This window comes from Capra hircus, chromosome 19 (assembly GCF_001704415.2).
Source record: "Capra hircus breed San Clemente chromosome 19, ASM170441v1, whole genome shotgun sequence".
Classification (NCBI taxonomy): Eukaryota; Metazoa; Chordata; class Mammalia; order Artiodactyla; family Bovidae; genus Capra; species Capra hircus.
The window spans coordinates 8,294,888-8,310,513 of NC_030826.1; the positions used below are offsets into that span (position 1 = coordinate 8,294,888).

The 15,626-nt window shown below is 57.0% G+C and overlaps 1 protein-coding gene across 1 annotated transcript in view; it reads right to left on the reverse strand.

Moving 5' to 3' along the window:
• The window catches only part of CUEDC1 (CUE domain containing 1), an 84,826-nt gene that overhangs the window by 20,144 nt on the left and 49,056 nt on the right, over positions 1–15,626 (reverse strand). Inside the window, exon 2 of the mRNA XM_018064101.1 lies at positions 1,102–1,628. Coding sequence (XP_017919590.1) covers positions 1,102–1,422 — 321 coding nt within the window. The 5' untranslated portion in view covers positions 1,423–1,628. The remainder of the gene's footprint in view (positions 1–1,101; positions 1,629–15,626) is intronic.

Below are 15,626 nucleotides of genomic sequence, written 5' to 3' on the forward strand. Positions count from 1 at the left end.
TGCAACCTCACGAAGTGTGTGAAGACTCGAAGCGATGATATACCTAAAGCATATAGGATGGTGCCTGGCCCAGGCTGGGACTCAGCAAAGAGCAGAGCTGAATCCAATCAGCTGGGTCGTTCCATCTTGGAACGGAATGTTCTTGGAACTATGTCTATATGTGCCAGGTGACTCTGCAGGCAGTGACCCTCTGCAGAAAGGCTCCGGATGCCCCTTCTGGGCCCAGGACTGCAGGCCCTACCAAGGGTGGAAGGCCAGATGTGAACTCTTGGAGGGGTCACGGAGGCCTGGCCACACCCAGCAGGCGGGCCAAGGTGGTGGGTGGGTGGGTCCCTTCTCCCCCAGCCACACTCCTGGAGAAAGGAAACAACTGCTTGAGCATCCCTCATGCCTCCGTCAAAGGAACTGAACTCTGGAGTCTGACGTGTCACCTGCCTCCCGTGGCGCCCGCTGCTCTAGAATGTTCTCCCGCCTCTCTCCGCCGCAAGGCCTCCTGCTCTCTGCTCAGCCGGGGAGCCTGACAGAGGCCCCGCTGCCAGCTCCTAAGGCCTCCTGCTCTACTCCGCCTCTGCACCAGCTGTTCCTCCCGCACACCCTTCCCTCTTCTTTACCCTTCCTCTGGGCAGCCGTTTCTTCCTCTGCTGCTTCCGCTCTCCCCGTCTGAGCCCTCACTCCTGTGGCCCGCCACTGCCGCACCCCAGCCTCTAGTCCCCCTGGGACTGTGAACTCTGATGAGGGCAGAAACTCTGCGCCGGCCTAAGTGGATGCCCCAAGACTCCAACATGCAGACCAGTCAGTGCCAGCCTGGAGAGGGGATTCGGTCTCTTGGGGTGGGACCCACGTGTCTACATTTTGAACAAGCTCCTCGACTCTGATGACCCCTGACCCAGGGGCTAGCAAGTGCCTGGCACAGCCCTGAGAAGGTGCTCAGTGTTTGCTGAGCGACTGCCTGATTTTTGCCCGGAAACCAAGGCCACTGGGCTGACTTGGGTACCAGTTTCCCCAGGTGGAACCCAGACAGGGGTATAACTCAAGTCCTCTAAGAGGTTCAAGCTAGTCGCTTCAGCTCCTGCAGAAGGATCGACGGGGCCGCGCCCCTACCTCTGGGGGTATGCTGTCCTCCGAGTCGGAGCTGTCCTCGTAGGCGCCGCCCCCGCCCGCCCCCAGGCTCATCTGCAGCAGCTGGTCGATGGTGGCGTCCACGGCGCCGCCGTTAGCCCGCAGCACGCACTCGATGATGTCGTAGTCCATGCTGGGGAACATGGTCGTGAAGTCGTCCATGGCCTGGTTGAACTCGAGGCGGCGCACCTGGCGCGCTGGCCGGCTGTTGTTGAGCTCCTGCGAGGCGGACGCGCCGGACCCAGCCCCGCGCGCGCCCGCCGCGCCCCCGCCGCCGCTGCTCCGGCGGAACAGGCTGGTCATCTTGCCGAGTCGCTGGGGGAGAATGTTTCCCGCCGGCGCCGAGCCCCTTCCCCCGGGTCCCTGCGCCGTGGCTGCTCGGAAGCTCAGGCCCGCACCGGGCGGGATCCCCGGGTCAGAAGACTGGGGCGCAGCATCCGTAGGGGGCTGGCGGCTCGGTCATCCACAGCCGGGGAGCATCCTGGGGCCGGTTCCACGGACCATCCCACCTGAAACGGAGGGACACAGAGTCAGGGGGAATGCAACCCACTCCAGCTCAGGGTGGTAAACAAGGCGGTTAGGGCGATTCCCCACCCCAGGGCCACGCCCTCCGGAGGACTGCTGCTTTCTACTTTCTCTCCACCTATGGTAGTTAGGCAGCTATAGCTCTCTCCTAATTAACAAGAGCTTCCATCCTACAGATTTCCCTGCTGGTTAACTCATGACACCACTATGAGGTGGGTGCTTGGATCCCCCTTATGCAGATGGGAAACCTGAGGCTCAGACCTGAGCAAGTGGAGGAGGTGGGGATTTGAAGCCAGGACTGTGGCCCCGAGGGGCTTCCCTGGTGGTTCAGCTGGTAAACAATCTGCCTCCAATGCCAGAGATGAGGGTTCAGTCCCTGGATTGGGAAAATTCCCTGGATTGGGAAGATTCCCTAGAGAAGGGAATGGCAACCCACTCCAGTATCCTTGCCTGGAGAATCCCATGGACAGAGGAGCCTGGCGGACTACAGTCCATGGGGTCGCAAAGAGTCGGACACGACTGAGCGACTCACATGTTCACTTTTACTTCTTTCTGTGGCCCCTCAGCCGCTGGTCTCAACTGTTACACACACTGCCCAGCACTCGCGGGGACATGATTGGGGCACGGGGCTTTTGCACACCCGCTCTGGTCTCCAGCCCCATCCAGTCTCTGCTTGCCTCACCTCCCACCCTCAGCGCCCCACCATCCTGCCTCCCATTTTACACAGACCCCTGCAAAACCACAGGGAATACTGTGCAGCCCACTCAGAACCAGAGTGTCAGTCACTACCAAGGTCACATTTGTGTTACTGCCGTCAACTGAGTGTTCAATGTGTCTAAAACCATCAAGTTCTGACTTTTCTCAGGCTTATCCCAGGATGTACAGTAATTTTGCTAATTGTAGAAAAGTGCCAGCTTTATTTTAAGGGACTATTGCATCAAAGGATATTCCTAAGACTTCTCTAATGTTAGGTCATGATCCTAACAGCTGATAGATAAACGCCAGTGTGAGCAAAACAGTGCGAGGTTCTTCCTTGCCGTGATCTCGACAGTTAACTGATGATGGAAAGAAAACTAGACCAGAGGGTGTGGAAGGGGCAGTGGAAGTGCCCTCCCTCACCCCAAGGTCAGAAGACCCATCCTTGCCACTGGCTCCTTCCGTCCCTATAGGTCAGTCCTCTCACAGGTAAAATGGGACTTCTTACTGCCCCCCCAGCCCTTCCAGTGTCACCGTGCTGAGAGTTTTATGTCCTTCAGATCGCCACCCCCTCCAAGGGACGTGGAAATTGTCTCAGTCTCCTGTTCTGGGACTTGCTGGGTGGGTGTCTGCCTAGTCCCAGGGAGGCGGCCTGTTTTCAAATCTAGAAGCACATGGGCCCCAAGCAGCCTCCGGACACTGTGTTACAGAACTGTCATTGCCTCCCACCCGCAGAGGAAACCAGTTAATACCCTATATTTGGGCTTCCCTGGTCGCTCAGCGGTAAAGAATGTGGGTTTGATCCCTGGGTTGGGAAGATCCCCTGGAGGAGGGCATGGCAACCCACTCCCGTGTTTTTGCCTGGAAAATCCTGTGGACAGAGGAGCCAGGTGGGCTACAGTCCATGGACCGAAGAGTCGGACACGACTGAAGCCACTGAGAACAGCATATCACATACCTACATCTAGATACTTTTTTCTACGCATATACTGCCATACGCATGAATTCAATTTACTCAAATGTGATCAAACCATAAATTCTACTATGCAACTTGTTTTTTTCCACTTAATAATTGATTGTAGCCATCTTCTTATGTCAGAACACAGAGATCTACTTCATGATTTTTAATGCCTGAGTAGGATTCTGATGACTGGGTTAAGCATGATTTATTATCCAGCCTCCTCCACCCCATCTCTTGCCTAGATGAGTGAGTCACAGCTCAGAGAGGCCAAAGCTATCTTACAAGGAAGCGCAGAGGAGTGACCTCAAATGGCCAGTCCAAGAAATCAGTTGTGAGAATGAACACAGGAAGGAAGGCCTCCCACGGCCAGCTCCGGACACCCCAGTGCCCGCAGCCACGCCTCCCATCACCCCTGGCGCACCGGAAGGCCAGGGGATGCTGCCAAAATGTCCTCCAAAGTGGGGCTCCACCCTGGTGGCTGTCTTTGTCCTGGGTTCTGGAAACGTGCCCTGAGGCCTCCAACTAGGACCTGAGGGCCAGGAGGCCCCGGAAGCCAGTGCCCTGGGGGCCCGGGTGGCAGACCAGGACTGCCAGGCTGCTGTCATCAGACATAGGGGTCAGTGCCTGGTGCTGCGGCCTCTGGAGCAAAGCCACCTTCAGCCTCCCCCTCGAGTAATCTGCAGGAGATTGAGGGACCCGGTTTTCACATTGCCAAAAGGCAGTACCTTGGAGAAAGAGGCCAGGACCTGATCCACCCCGAGAGAGGAAGAAGGGAGATGATGGGGACCACGTTTTCCCCATTAGCAGCCCTCCTGACAGGTCCCTTGGCCTCTGGGCCTCAGTGTCGCGAAGCCCACACGAGGCATTCTCGCCCTCCTACCATTTACGCAAGTCCCCCTGTTCAGCCCCTGGCTGCACCCCTCCTCTCTGCCACTCCAGCTGCAGGACCTCGTCCATGCACCCTCTCCTCTCTGTGTCCAGGACCTCACCTATATGAATGGGGCTTCAGTGAGAATTAACAGGATAATCCTGAGCACGCTGCCTGGAACGTGGTTAGCTGCGTCACTGTTGCTGCTGCTGCCCTAGAAGGTTGGCGCAGAGCCAGGGGCGGTTGGCATCCCAGCCAGATCCCAGAGCTGATGGGGTAGGGGCTTTTAGGGGAGGCTTCCCCTGCATCTGGGTATCAACCCCGAGAATTCTGTCAGCCCTCAGGAAGGCGATCCCGATCCTCGCAGCCCTGGGGGAGGCTGGCTTCCCTGGGCAGCTGGAGACCGCACAGCCCCAGTGGGCACTTCCATTTACCCCCGGTGCAAAGCCTTGAAAAAGAACATTTCTGTGTGTCTGCCATGACATGTAAACAAGCCGACAACTCAGCCAGCCCCATAGGCTGCTCCACATTACAGAAGAAGAGATGACACCTAAGACCAGAGGAGGTGCCCAAGACACAGTGCAAGCAGTGGCAAGGCCTCAACTTTTCCATCAAAGGGTGTTTCCGTGGATGAGGAGAAGGTGGCTCTGAAACATAATGGAAAACACAGGGAAACAGGATGTGATGTGCAGAAATGCCATTTTCACAGGACTCTGCAAGGACCCACGGACTCCCCAAACCAGGATGCCTTTAATTAACACAGGCGAGGATGTGAGAGCTCCTGCTTCTCAGGGCACCACCCCCACCCGCCTCCGAGCTCAAATGCAGAAGCTGAGGTCAGGACTGAGGCTCGGCCAGCGTGGCTGGCAGCAAGGAGAAGCACTGTCCTCGGGTCAGAGTCATCCACGCCAGGCTGCCGTCTGCAACCAGCACAGCTGAAATGAAAAGCCACTTAAAACATATGGAAAAATTAAGGCAGGAGACAGGGTCACGCGCTCCTGCCAGCGCTTTCACATGTAATCTTTTACAACTCCAGAGACAGATCTGATCATCCCCATCTCATAGCTACGGAAACCAATTCAGAGAAGTCAGGTAACTTGCACAAAGTCACACAGCCAGCAAGTAAAGAGGCCAAAATTAGGCACCCACTTCCTAAGAGCCCAAAACGCCAAGTCAGGCTTGCAAGTCTAGGAGCCCTGGAGCCTCAAAAAGGCTCAGGAGACTGGGCCCAGCCAGGCTGCCATTCCACAGAGGAAAGGGGATCCAGACAGCTCTGGAGTGGGTGGTGGGTGGGCAGGGAGGGGGTCTGCTGGCCCCACCCCAGAACCAGCTCCGTGACCTTGAGGAAATCACTCCCCCACCTCTCTGAATCCTGGCTACGGGGCACTGGCAGGGAAACAGAGGGAAATAACCTCTGACTGCTGAAAAAGGAAGTGAGTGAAACCTGCCAAGCCCGTTAGACACCTTGGAGGCCAGGTGAAAAGCTCGCCTGAACTCACAGCTTGTGAGCAACCTGGGGACTGGGAGGCAGAACCCCACACCTGTCCTCCCCCAGGCCCTGGGGAGCCAGGCCGTCCAGCCTCCCTGGAGAGGAACCCAGGCCTGGCAAGGGCGGCAGACAGCCAAGCTTCCCTCCAAGCCTGTGCAGACAGCCAAGGCCTGAGTCACTCCAGGCCTGGCCCAGGGAGGTGGGCCAGCTGCCCGAGAGTCATTCTCCTGACTTCGCCCAAGGTCATCCCAGTGAGTCTCCTGCAGGGCCAGGTAGGGCCCACATCGGGGAGGGGAGAGTCCAGGAGCCAGAATCCTGGTCCCAGTTCTGCCTGGTCCTGGAAAGGCTGTGTGACTTCGAGAAATCACTTCACCTCTCTAAACCTCAGCTTCCTCGTGTGTCAAAGTTGAGCTAACACCTACGTGGAAGGGGTGTTGTGATAAAATTTACACGGGTACCTGAGCATACAAAGCACCTGACAAGATAGGATGCTGTGACCTCCGGCCCAGGTCGTGGCCCTTTTCCAGAGCTGCACTTACACCCTGAGCGATCTTATCTAGTCCCACATCATTAAATACTATCTACATGCCAAACCGGAAAAGTCCCCAATGCTGGGAAAGATTGAGGGCAGAAGAAGAGGGCGTCAGAGGATGAGATGGACGGATGGCATCACCAATGCAATGGACATGAACCTGGGCAAACTCTGAGAGATGGCGGGGGACAGGGAGGCCTGGCCTGCTGCGGTCCCTGGGGTCGCAGAGTCGGACACGGCTGAGCGACTGAACAACGTGCCGAATGTCGCCTCCCAAATTTCTCTTGCCGTGAAGTCTCCCAGGAACACACCCTTCAACCTCACACCTGCATGGCCGACCTGCTGCCCCCACACGGATGTCCAACAGCATCTCCAGCATAACCTATCAGGTGGACAGTAAAGACGGGAAGGAAAGAAGCTGGGAGCGCAGAAACTGGGGTTCTCCTCCCATCTTCCTCCCCCCGCTCATCGCAATGGTGCGGGGCGGGGTGCTTCATTTCCAAAGCCTATTCTCTTCCACGTTTTCATTTAGTGCTCACAGCAAATCCATTGCTTACACAGGGTGTGCGGTATTGCCCCACCCCACGGACAAAGCGACCAAGGCCAGGGCAGCCCCGAGACACAGTTCAGGTACCTGGGCCCCTACCACTTGGCCTGAGGGCCTCCTCCCTGGCACACCAGGCAGATGGCACGCCGGTCTTCTTTCCAAGCCAACGACAGCTCTGGAGGGCAGGAGATCGACCCCTCTCCAAGAGCTGAATTGAAATTCTACTGCCTCCTGGGCGGGCCAGGACTCAACCCCAAAAGGCGGTGGTTGGCACAGGAGGTGCGGGGCTGGGACGCCAGAGGCCCCCATGGCAAGCATTGTTCTGCATCACCCCCCACCCCCCACCAATTCTTCTGTAATTCTGGAGCGACTACCCGAGACCAGCCGTGTCCCTGCACGCCCCCAGCTCTCTTCTCTGAAAACCCCCAGGGCCGAGGGACAGGCCAGATCTTGTGATCTGTCTGAGCTGCTGTGATCTGCTGTGATCGCAACCATCAGAGGGACGCGCTGTCCCTTCTTGCCTAATAAGATCTGGGCGCAGCCCAATGGCCCCGCCGTGCCAGGCCACTAGGTGGTGTCCGAGGGCTCAGGCCACAGCTGCTCCCAGCAAAGGAAACGCTGAGCGGCTTCTCCCCAGGGACCAGAGGATCAGCTCCACCCCCACTCCCTCATGATTAAAGGGGATGGGAACCCCCCACCGCCCCAGGGGTCTCAGAATACAAGACGGGGAGGATTTCAGGCCAATTTACTCTCAAGGTGGGAAACACAAGGTACACATGCTGCTCACTTCTCCCTGGCATCCGGGGCAGACATCACTGATCCATCGAGGCACTGTCCTCTGCAACCCACACGGCCTCAGGAGCCTGTTCATCCCAGCGCTCTGGACAAGCCCCCACCGAGTGATTAGAACTGGCATGCAAGGTACACCCTGCTTACCAGCCATTCCATTTCCTGTATGAGAAGACCAGGCCCAGGCTTATTTTGTCTCATTAGGAATCCAGGCTGCAAAGGCCAGCAGGACCGGAATGAGGTCATATGACCCCTGGGGTGCTTGTGTAACCGTGGCTAAGTCCTGGGGGAACCTCAAGTGGGAGACGGCTGCGTTCATGGAGGGACCGCTGGGCCCAGGGCATCTGTGCAATGGCCACCTCGGACGTGGTAGGGGCAGGGTGCAGGGAAGTCTGCCCGAGCTTCTTGGCTTCTGAGCTGGAGAGGCCCCAAAGGGGGAGAAAGGAAAGGTGGGGACAAGAGACAGAGAGAGGCTGTCAGGGGCTGTGTGTGTGTGTGCGTGTTCGAGTGTGTATGTGCGTGTGAGTGCCCGGCGCAGGGCGGGGGGGCGGGGGGTGGGGTGGCAGCCCCAACAGAGGCTCCTTGTCCTCCGGCCGCGTACAGGCTTGTTTTCTTCCCAAGCTATTAATGTCATTGCAGCTTCAAAAGCCGGGTGACCTTTAAATGCCGAGCGTTCTGCTCCCGCCCAAGGCGCGGAAACGGCTTAATGGAAACTCAAACGGCCCCAGCTGCTGGGCCCGCAACAAAGCCAGCCTCTTTCCCGAGGCTCGCGGAGCTGCTGGGGAGCCACACCTGTGCCCACTCCCAGGGGAGGGGTTGTCAGGAAAGGGCAGGGGGGACCCTCGGGCACAGCCATCGGGAAATGGAGGCCCGGCTGGACCTGAGTGGAAGAGGTGGGGGAAGAAGGGGAGAGACAGACTCAGTTCTGCCACGCCTGGCTGTGTGACCTCGGGTTAGCCACTTACCTCTCTGGGCCATCCTCCACCATTCAGTCCAATCTAAGGCTGGGGCAGAAAAACTATATATATATATCGGCCTCCCCCGCAAAATATCTTTAAAAAATCTATAGGAGGGGCTTCCCTGGCGGTCCAGTGGTTAAGAGTCTGCCTTGAAATGCAGGGGACACTGGTTCCATCCCTGGTCTGGGAAGATCCTACATGCCAAGGGGCCACTAAGCCCGTGGCTACAACTACTCAAACGTGCAGCGCACCTAGAGCCTGTGTCCGAAAGCAAGGAAGTCGCGAGAGGCCTGAGCACCGCCGTGAGGAGTGGCCGGATGGCCGCAGCTAGAGAAAGCCCGTGCGCAGCAGCGAAGACCCAGAACAGCCAAAAACAACGGACCAAATAAATAAAACTTTAAAGAAACCTCTGCAAGAAAAAAAATGAGGGTGAGGCATTTCAAAGGACTTGAATAAAATCCCTCCCCTATGAAAGGATTGGCCCCAGAGCCTCAGTTCTAAGGACACCATTGTTCATGTTTGTTTCTGAGGCCCAAAGATTGGGCTTGGCCACTGTCAAAGGGCCAAGAAGTCAACTCTGCCTTCCAGTTGAAAAGACTCAAGACGAAGCGCCCCCGGGCATGAGTGACCTGTCATTTGCTTGGCTCGTCTAGGTAGAATGGTGGTAGTAACAGCAACAATAACATAGCACTTACCACTTGCTTCTTTATGCACCAACCACTACTCCAAGGGCCTTATGCAAGCTAATGACTTTTCATCCCCTCTACAGCCCTAAAAGGTACATGTTACCAATGCTATTTCTACTTTATAGAGAGAAAAGTGAGGCACAGAGGAGCTTGCTTAAGGTCACACAGCCGAGTGGCCAAAATGACGTGTGAACCCAGATCTGATTCCAGACCTGACAGTCTCGCACTGTCAGGCCTGACCGCCCTCTGCATTCCCAGAGCTGTGCACAGGGCCAGGCCCCCCCCCGGCAAACACTCAGCAAGTGTGAACTGAGTGGAGTCCTCATGGGGCAGAGTTGCCCCTGGCGCTCCTGTCCAGGGGAGAAGGAAGGAGGAAGGAGTCTGCAGGCAAAGCTTACCAGAGGAGAGAGAACCACGGCAATTTCCTTACATAAACCTTTTCCCCACTCTGCCAAGGTTGTCCGTTGCCTGGGCAACCAAATGCTTTCCATCTCCACCTGACCTGGCCAGGACTATTTCCATAACAGTCCCTCTCTCCATCAACAAACGCCATCAGCTCAGCCAAGACACTCAACCCAGGTGCCGAGGAGGAGAGGAGATCAGCCCTCAGTGGACAGAGGGGAGGCTGCTCCCCAGGGGCCCGCCCAGGGGGTGCAGCCTTGGGGAGCCACTGTGGGCTGGCAGGAATGTGTCTGTGCCTGGGACCAACTGCAGCAGCCCAAGCTGGGAGAATGGGGCACTGGCGGCCAGCTCAGGTGCAAGGCGGTGAGGCTGGGCTGGCTCCAGGCGTGAGCTCATGCTGGCCCGGGGCCAGTTCCTCGGGAAAGAGCTCCCCTTCAGGCAGGAGAAGGCCCCTCCGCAGGCTGGGCCTGCGCCCCGAGGCCTGGGCAGGAACGAGAGATGCCTCTGGGCCCCTGGGACAGGTGATCGGTCAGTGATGCCACACAATTCAGGGTCTGCACGTGCCAAGGAGCCCATATCAGGGAGGGGCACTCAGAGCAGCGGAGGGCCCTCCTCCCCACACTGACACACACTTCGCGTCCCACCCCCACTGATCCATGAATTCCATTTCTCTGGGAGTCGCATAGCATATTTAATGGAACACCATAAGGCTTCCCTCATAGCTCAGTCAGTAAAGAATCCGCCTGCAGTGCAGGAGACCCGGGTGCAGGAGATTCCTGGGTCAGGAAGATCCCCTGGAGAAGGAAATGGCAACCCACTCCAGTATTCTTGCCTGGAGAATTCCGCTGGACAGAGGAGCCCAGCAGGCTACAGTCCATGGAACTGCGAGAGTCAGACACAGCTTATCGACTAAAGCACCACCACCACCGTACGATGGTGAACAAAAATGCAGTACCTCCGTGCCCAGTGCTTAGGGGCACAAGGCAAGGCACAGGACAGTGAGTGTATTCTCTGTCCTCTGCGGCCTTACGGTATGTGTATGTCTACACATGCGCTTCCCAGGTGGCACTGGTGGCTCAGTCATGTCTGAATCTTTGTGACCCCAAGGACTGTAGCCCACCAGGCTCTGCTGTCCATGGGATTCTCCAGGCAAGAATACTGCAGCAGGGTCCCATTTCCTTCTCCAGGGGATCTTCCTAACTTAGGGATAGAACTCAGGTCTCCTGCATTGCAGGCAGACTCTTTACCATCTGAGCCACTCCGCCCGCAATGCAGGAGACCCAGGTTTGATCCCCACTATTCTTACCTGGAGAACCCCATGGACAGAGGAGCCTGGCGGGCTACAGTGTCGCGAAGAGTCCGACACAACTGAAGTGATTAGCACGCACGCATGTCTGTACATATGGAGAGGGTGAGGGAGTGGGCTCCAAAAGAAATTCTTAAGAAATCGATAACATGGGTTTTCACTGGGGAGACTTAGGTCACGAGAGACAGATCAAGGAAACTTTTCTCTGTAAATCCTTTTGCATCTTTCAAATTTTTATTCATGCTCATTGATTTAAAAGTGAAATAGGCAGAGGGGCTTCCCTGGTGCCTCTGTATTGAAGAGTCCCCGACGCGGGGGCCACAAGTTTGATCCCTGGTCCGTCCAGGAGGATCCCATATCCAAGGGACAGCTAGGCGCCTGCTTCGGAACTACTGAGCCAATGCTCTTAAAGCCCCAGAGCTGCAACTACCGAGCCCACGCACCGCAGTTACTAAACTCTGTTTGCCTAGAGCCCGCGCTCTGCATCGAGAGAAGCCACTGCAAGAAGCCAGTGCATTGCAACCGAGAGCCGCCCCACTCGCCACAACTGGAGAAAGCCTGCGCGCAGAAACGAAGACCCAGCACAGCCCTGAACAACAGGTAAGTGAGATGAGCAAATGCAGAGCAGCAGAGTGACGGCACTGCGGTGATTTTCTCTGTTCCTTTTCATATACGTACCGCTGCAATGGACATGACTTACTTTTTAATAACAGCTATAGTGAATATCTGCGGATACTTACTACTGCCGCTTTCTAAGCACGTGGCATGCATGATCTTATCAAAGTTCCACAGTAAAGCCATTATTATACTCATTGTACAGATAAGCTGAGACTGTGTGCTGTGCTAAGTCATTTCAGTCATGTCTGACTCTGCAGCCCCATGGACTGTAGCCCACCAGACTCCTCTGTCCATGGGATTCTCCAGGCAAGAATCTGGAGGGGGTGGCCATGCCCTCCTCCAGAGCATCTTCCCAACCCAGGGATCGAATTGCCATCCTTTACATCTCCTGTGCTGGCAGGCAGCGTCTTTACCACTAACGCTACCTGGGAAGCCCAAATGAAGACCAGGAGAGTTTAAATAACTTATGTGGCGTCAGAGTCAGTGACAGAGCCAAAATGTGAATCCAAACAAACTGTCCCCAGAGTCCGCGCTCTTCCGAGCCCCCGCCTTACACTGTTCTCTGACTTTAAAAAACTAAACCAAACAAACACTGAATGATGATAGGGGAAACATCTTAAGAAAAAAGCAAACCACAGAGCCTCCAGGGCTTTAAAACTTTTGTAATCCTTCACATCCCAACCCAGTCCTCCCTGCCTGGACTTTCTGGGCAAGCCCCCCCAGTCCTGCCTCGGTGGGAACCAGGCTGCTCCCACACGCTACCCTGAGCCCCGCTTCCAGGTAAGGGCGCCGCCCACCTCCTGGTGGAGCTGCAGGGAGCAAAAGGTTTCCCTCCCGGGGGCAAGGTGATGGCTGATGCTGCGGTCACTTCAGAGGTCAGACCGCAGTGTGGGCCCCCTTCCCGAGGGCAGCACAAGGTGGGGTCTAGCCAGGAAGCTCCTCATGGAGGGAAAACCACGCTCTGGTTTTTACTGGCACTGAGTCTGGGGTAAGAGCGCAGCAGTTCAGGGTAACCTTCACCTTGGGGCCGAGCCCGGCTTCCACCCTGGTCCCTGCTGCCTGGGTGAGCTCTGAGTGCGTGTCTTCGCGGGTGGACTGGGGACACCTGTATCCCCTGATCCTGTGGGACATCACGTGCACTCAGTCTCGGGGTGCATAAGAGGGTCTGTTTCCAGAGCCCGGCCTAGAAGTCAGACCCGGGGTCGTGATCCTGAATCCGGTCCTGATTGTGGGGGCGAGGGGAGCGTGCAGCAGAAGGCGGTACTCAGGGTTGGGGTGCTCCAGGAGCCCTGTGTGGAGCCTCCTGCTGCTGCTGGGGGCAGGGTGGGTCTGACGGGGCCTGCCCCCCGCAGAGGGCCTGGGCTGGGCAGCGGGGGCCCTTCTCAGAAGTGCGCCTGGGCAGCCAAGGAATGCAGGCCGAGGGCAGGGAAACAGAGGCCTGGGGAGGGACCGGCTTCAAAAGAGCAGGCGGCAGCTGCAGGGGGAGGGCCACGGCCCCCTCAGCAGGCGGCGGACACCGTCAGAAATTCCAGCGGCCAGGCGGCAGATGGGATTGTTTAGAGCCATTACCAGACCAGCTCCTCTCCCAGCCGCGGGCAGCCCCCTCCCCTCGCTCCCACCCCCCTCGGCGGGGCGCCCAGGCCAGCTGCCGGCCGCCCCTGACCCACGCTGCTCCATGCCACGTACCCGTGGGCCCGCACATGCCCTCCAGACATGCCAGGGTTAGGAAGGCAGGGAGAAAGGCCATGTTCTCCCTGCCAGATGGTGCGTGTGCGTTTGTGTTGCCCAAGGTCTGAGCTCAGCGGCCACAGAGCTGGGATCTGTGTGTGTGTGTTGATCGGGGGGGTGTATGTGTGTGTTGACAGGGGCTGTGTGCATGTGTGTCTGTGTGTGTGTGTGTGTGTCCATGTTCTCCCTGCCAGACAGGATGTGTGTGTGTTGCCCAGGTCCAAGCTCAGCGGCCACAGAGCTGGGATCTGAACTCAGATCGTGACCTCCTGGGTCAGCACTCTCTCCCTGTGTGTGTGTGCACCCAGCACACCAACACACAGCTCACACGCCTGAGTGTGCTGCACACACCAGCTCCAGCAAAGCATTCACTGCTGAGAGGGTGCCACAACTGTGGGGCCACACTCCTTTAGATTTTCCCAAACTCTCCCCGCAGCCCAGGCATGCCGTCCACTCCCCTCTTCGCCCAACTCGGAAGCTGTGTTTTTTCTAGCCATGCTGTCCTACACACATGCTAACGTGCCCTGAGCGCACGCACCCTCAGCCTTCCCACGGTCCCATGCTGCAAACCCCTCCCTTCCCCAGGCTGACGGCGGGGCCAGATGAGGCGATCCTCTCTTTCCAGCCATGCCCAGCACGGTTTGCACAGCATCAGGTGCACCGATGGTGAGGGGAGAGGTCGGGCTGACCTGCTCTGCAGCCAATCTGGTCAGAATAGAACAGGGAAGTGGCACACCCTGACTGAGGCAGCAGCTTTCTGGTTCCCTGCAGGACTGGCTCCTGGAAGGGTGTCCAGGCACGGACCTCAGCCTGCTGGGGCTGGGAGCTCTGGCCCTCGCCCAGGCAGGGGCGGGGTCACAGAACCAGCCTTCTTTGCCTCAGAGAGCCTCAGTCTCCAGCTCCAGAAAATGGAGAGAAGCAGTCCCTATTCAGTCTAATCTCACCCATCACTGAAACTTCCCAGAGATGCAAGGACGTGAGTGGGAGTGGGGGGCGGGAGAGGGGTGCCAGAGAAAGGCACCCCTATGCTAGGTACCACTATGACGGCTGCTCTGCAGAAGCGGGTGGCTGCATCCTGGGGACCCTGGGGCTGGAAGGACCTGTCCCCTTTCTGAAGCTGCAGAATTAGAATGCCTGCCTCAGAGGAGGTCCCCAGCAGAAGCCCATTCTATGAAGACATTAGGCAGAGGCCTGCCCTGCCTCCCTCCCCCAGCAATTAGTGATGAGGGAACCTGCCATTTACCGAGTGCTGGGCTGGGTTTCTGTGCCTCATGCTAATCCTCACAGTAATCTAATCCTGCAGATCATTACCTTCTACCATGATCAGACAGTTTGCAGACAGGGACAAGGAGGCGCGTGTGACCTAAAGGCTGTCCAGGGCCGCACCATATCCAGATGGCATGGCCTTCCAGGAGAGCATGAGCCTGTCACATCTTCTGACACACCAGTGGCTTGCTACCAGCTTTCAAGACTGGGTTTACCCAGAGCTGTGTGCATCTCCACTTGTTCCCTGCACTGCTGCTGACCTGCTCACGTGGCTCTGGGAAGCGCAAAGGTACTTCTCTACCAGTCTAAGAAGCAAATGCCCTTTGCTTTAGAGCAACGTATCTCAGGATGGCGGAGACCACCTCCACCAGAGTCTTCTGAGAGGTGTGCGAAGATCACATATTCTCCACCTCACTGTTAAATCAGAATTTCTGGGGAGACACCCTGGGAGTCTGCATATTCACAGGATCCCCAGATCATTCTAATGACCAGGGAAGTGTGAGGACCACTCCCTTACAGTTTGGAGCCCTGGATTCTGATCTCAGCTCCATCACGAACCAGCCAAGTGACCTTGCTTTCAGATTCCCGTCTGAAAAATGGGCGTGGATCTCCAAGACCCCTTTCATTCTTGGCACCCTCCGTGTCTGCCCTGAGTCTCCAGATGGTCCACAGCTGTTTGAGCTGAGTTTCGTGGACTGTTCAGTCCCTGGAGCCACCAATGTACACTGCAGGAACACATTAAAAAGAATTCCTGTCTGGCTGATTTAGGGAGATCTGCAAAAATACCTTACTTATCTCTGGCTCCAAGCCCTAAACAAATGGTTTTTGGATTATCCAGTGCCACCTCCCTACTCCCCTGAATATCCATTTTCTTCATTCCAGCCTGAGTCAACCAGGATTCTGTAAACATTAGGTCCGCACACCTGGGCTTGATCAACAGTCGTCAAACAAAGGCTCTGCCAAATCACCCCACAAGCCCAAACTTGCAGCCGCTCTGTCCCTCCTCAGGAGCTGACAGCCGGAGATGCGTGGACCCTTTCTCCCAGCAGAGGATGGGCGTGAGGGCTGGGTGGGAGAGAGGGCGTAGCCAGAATGGCCCCAGCCTACAGGTGGGTTGCGTGTCAGCCAGACTTTA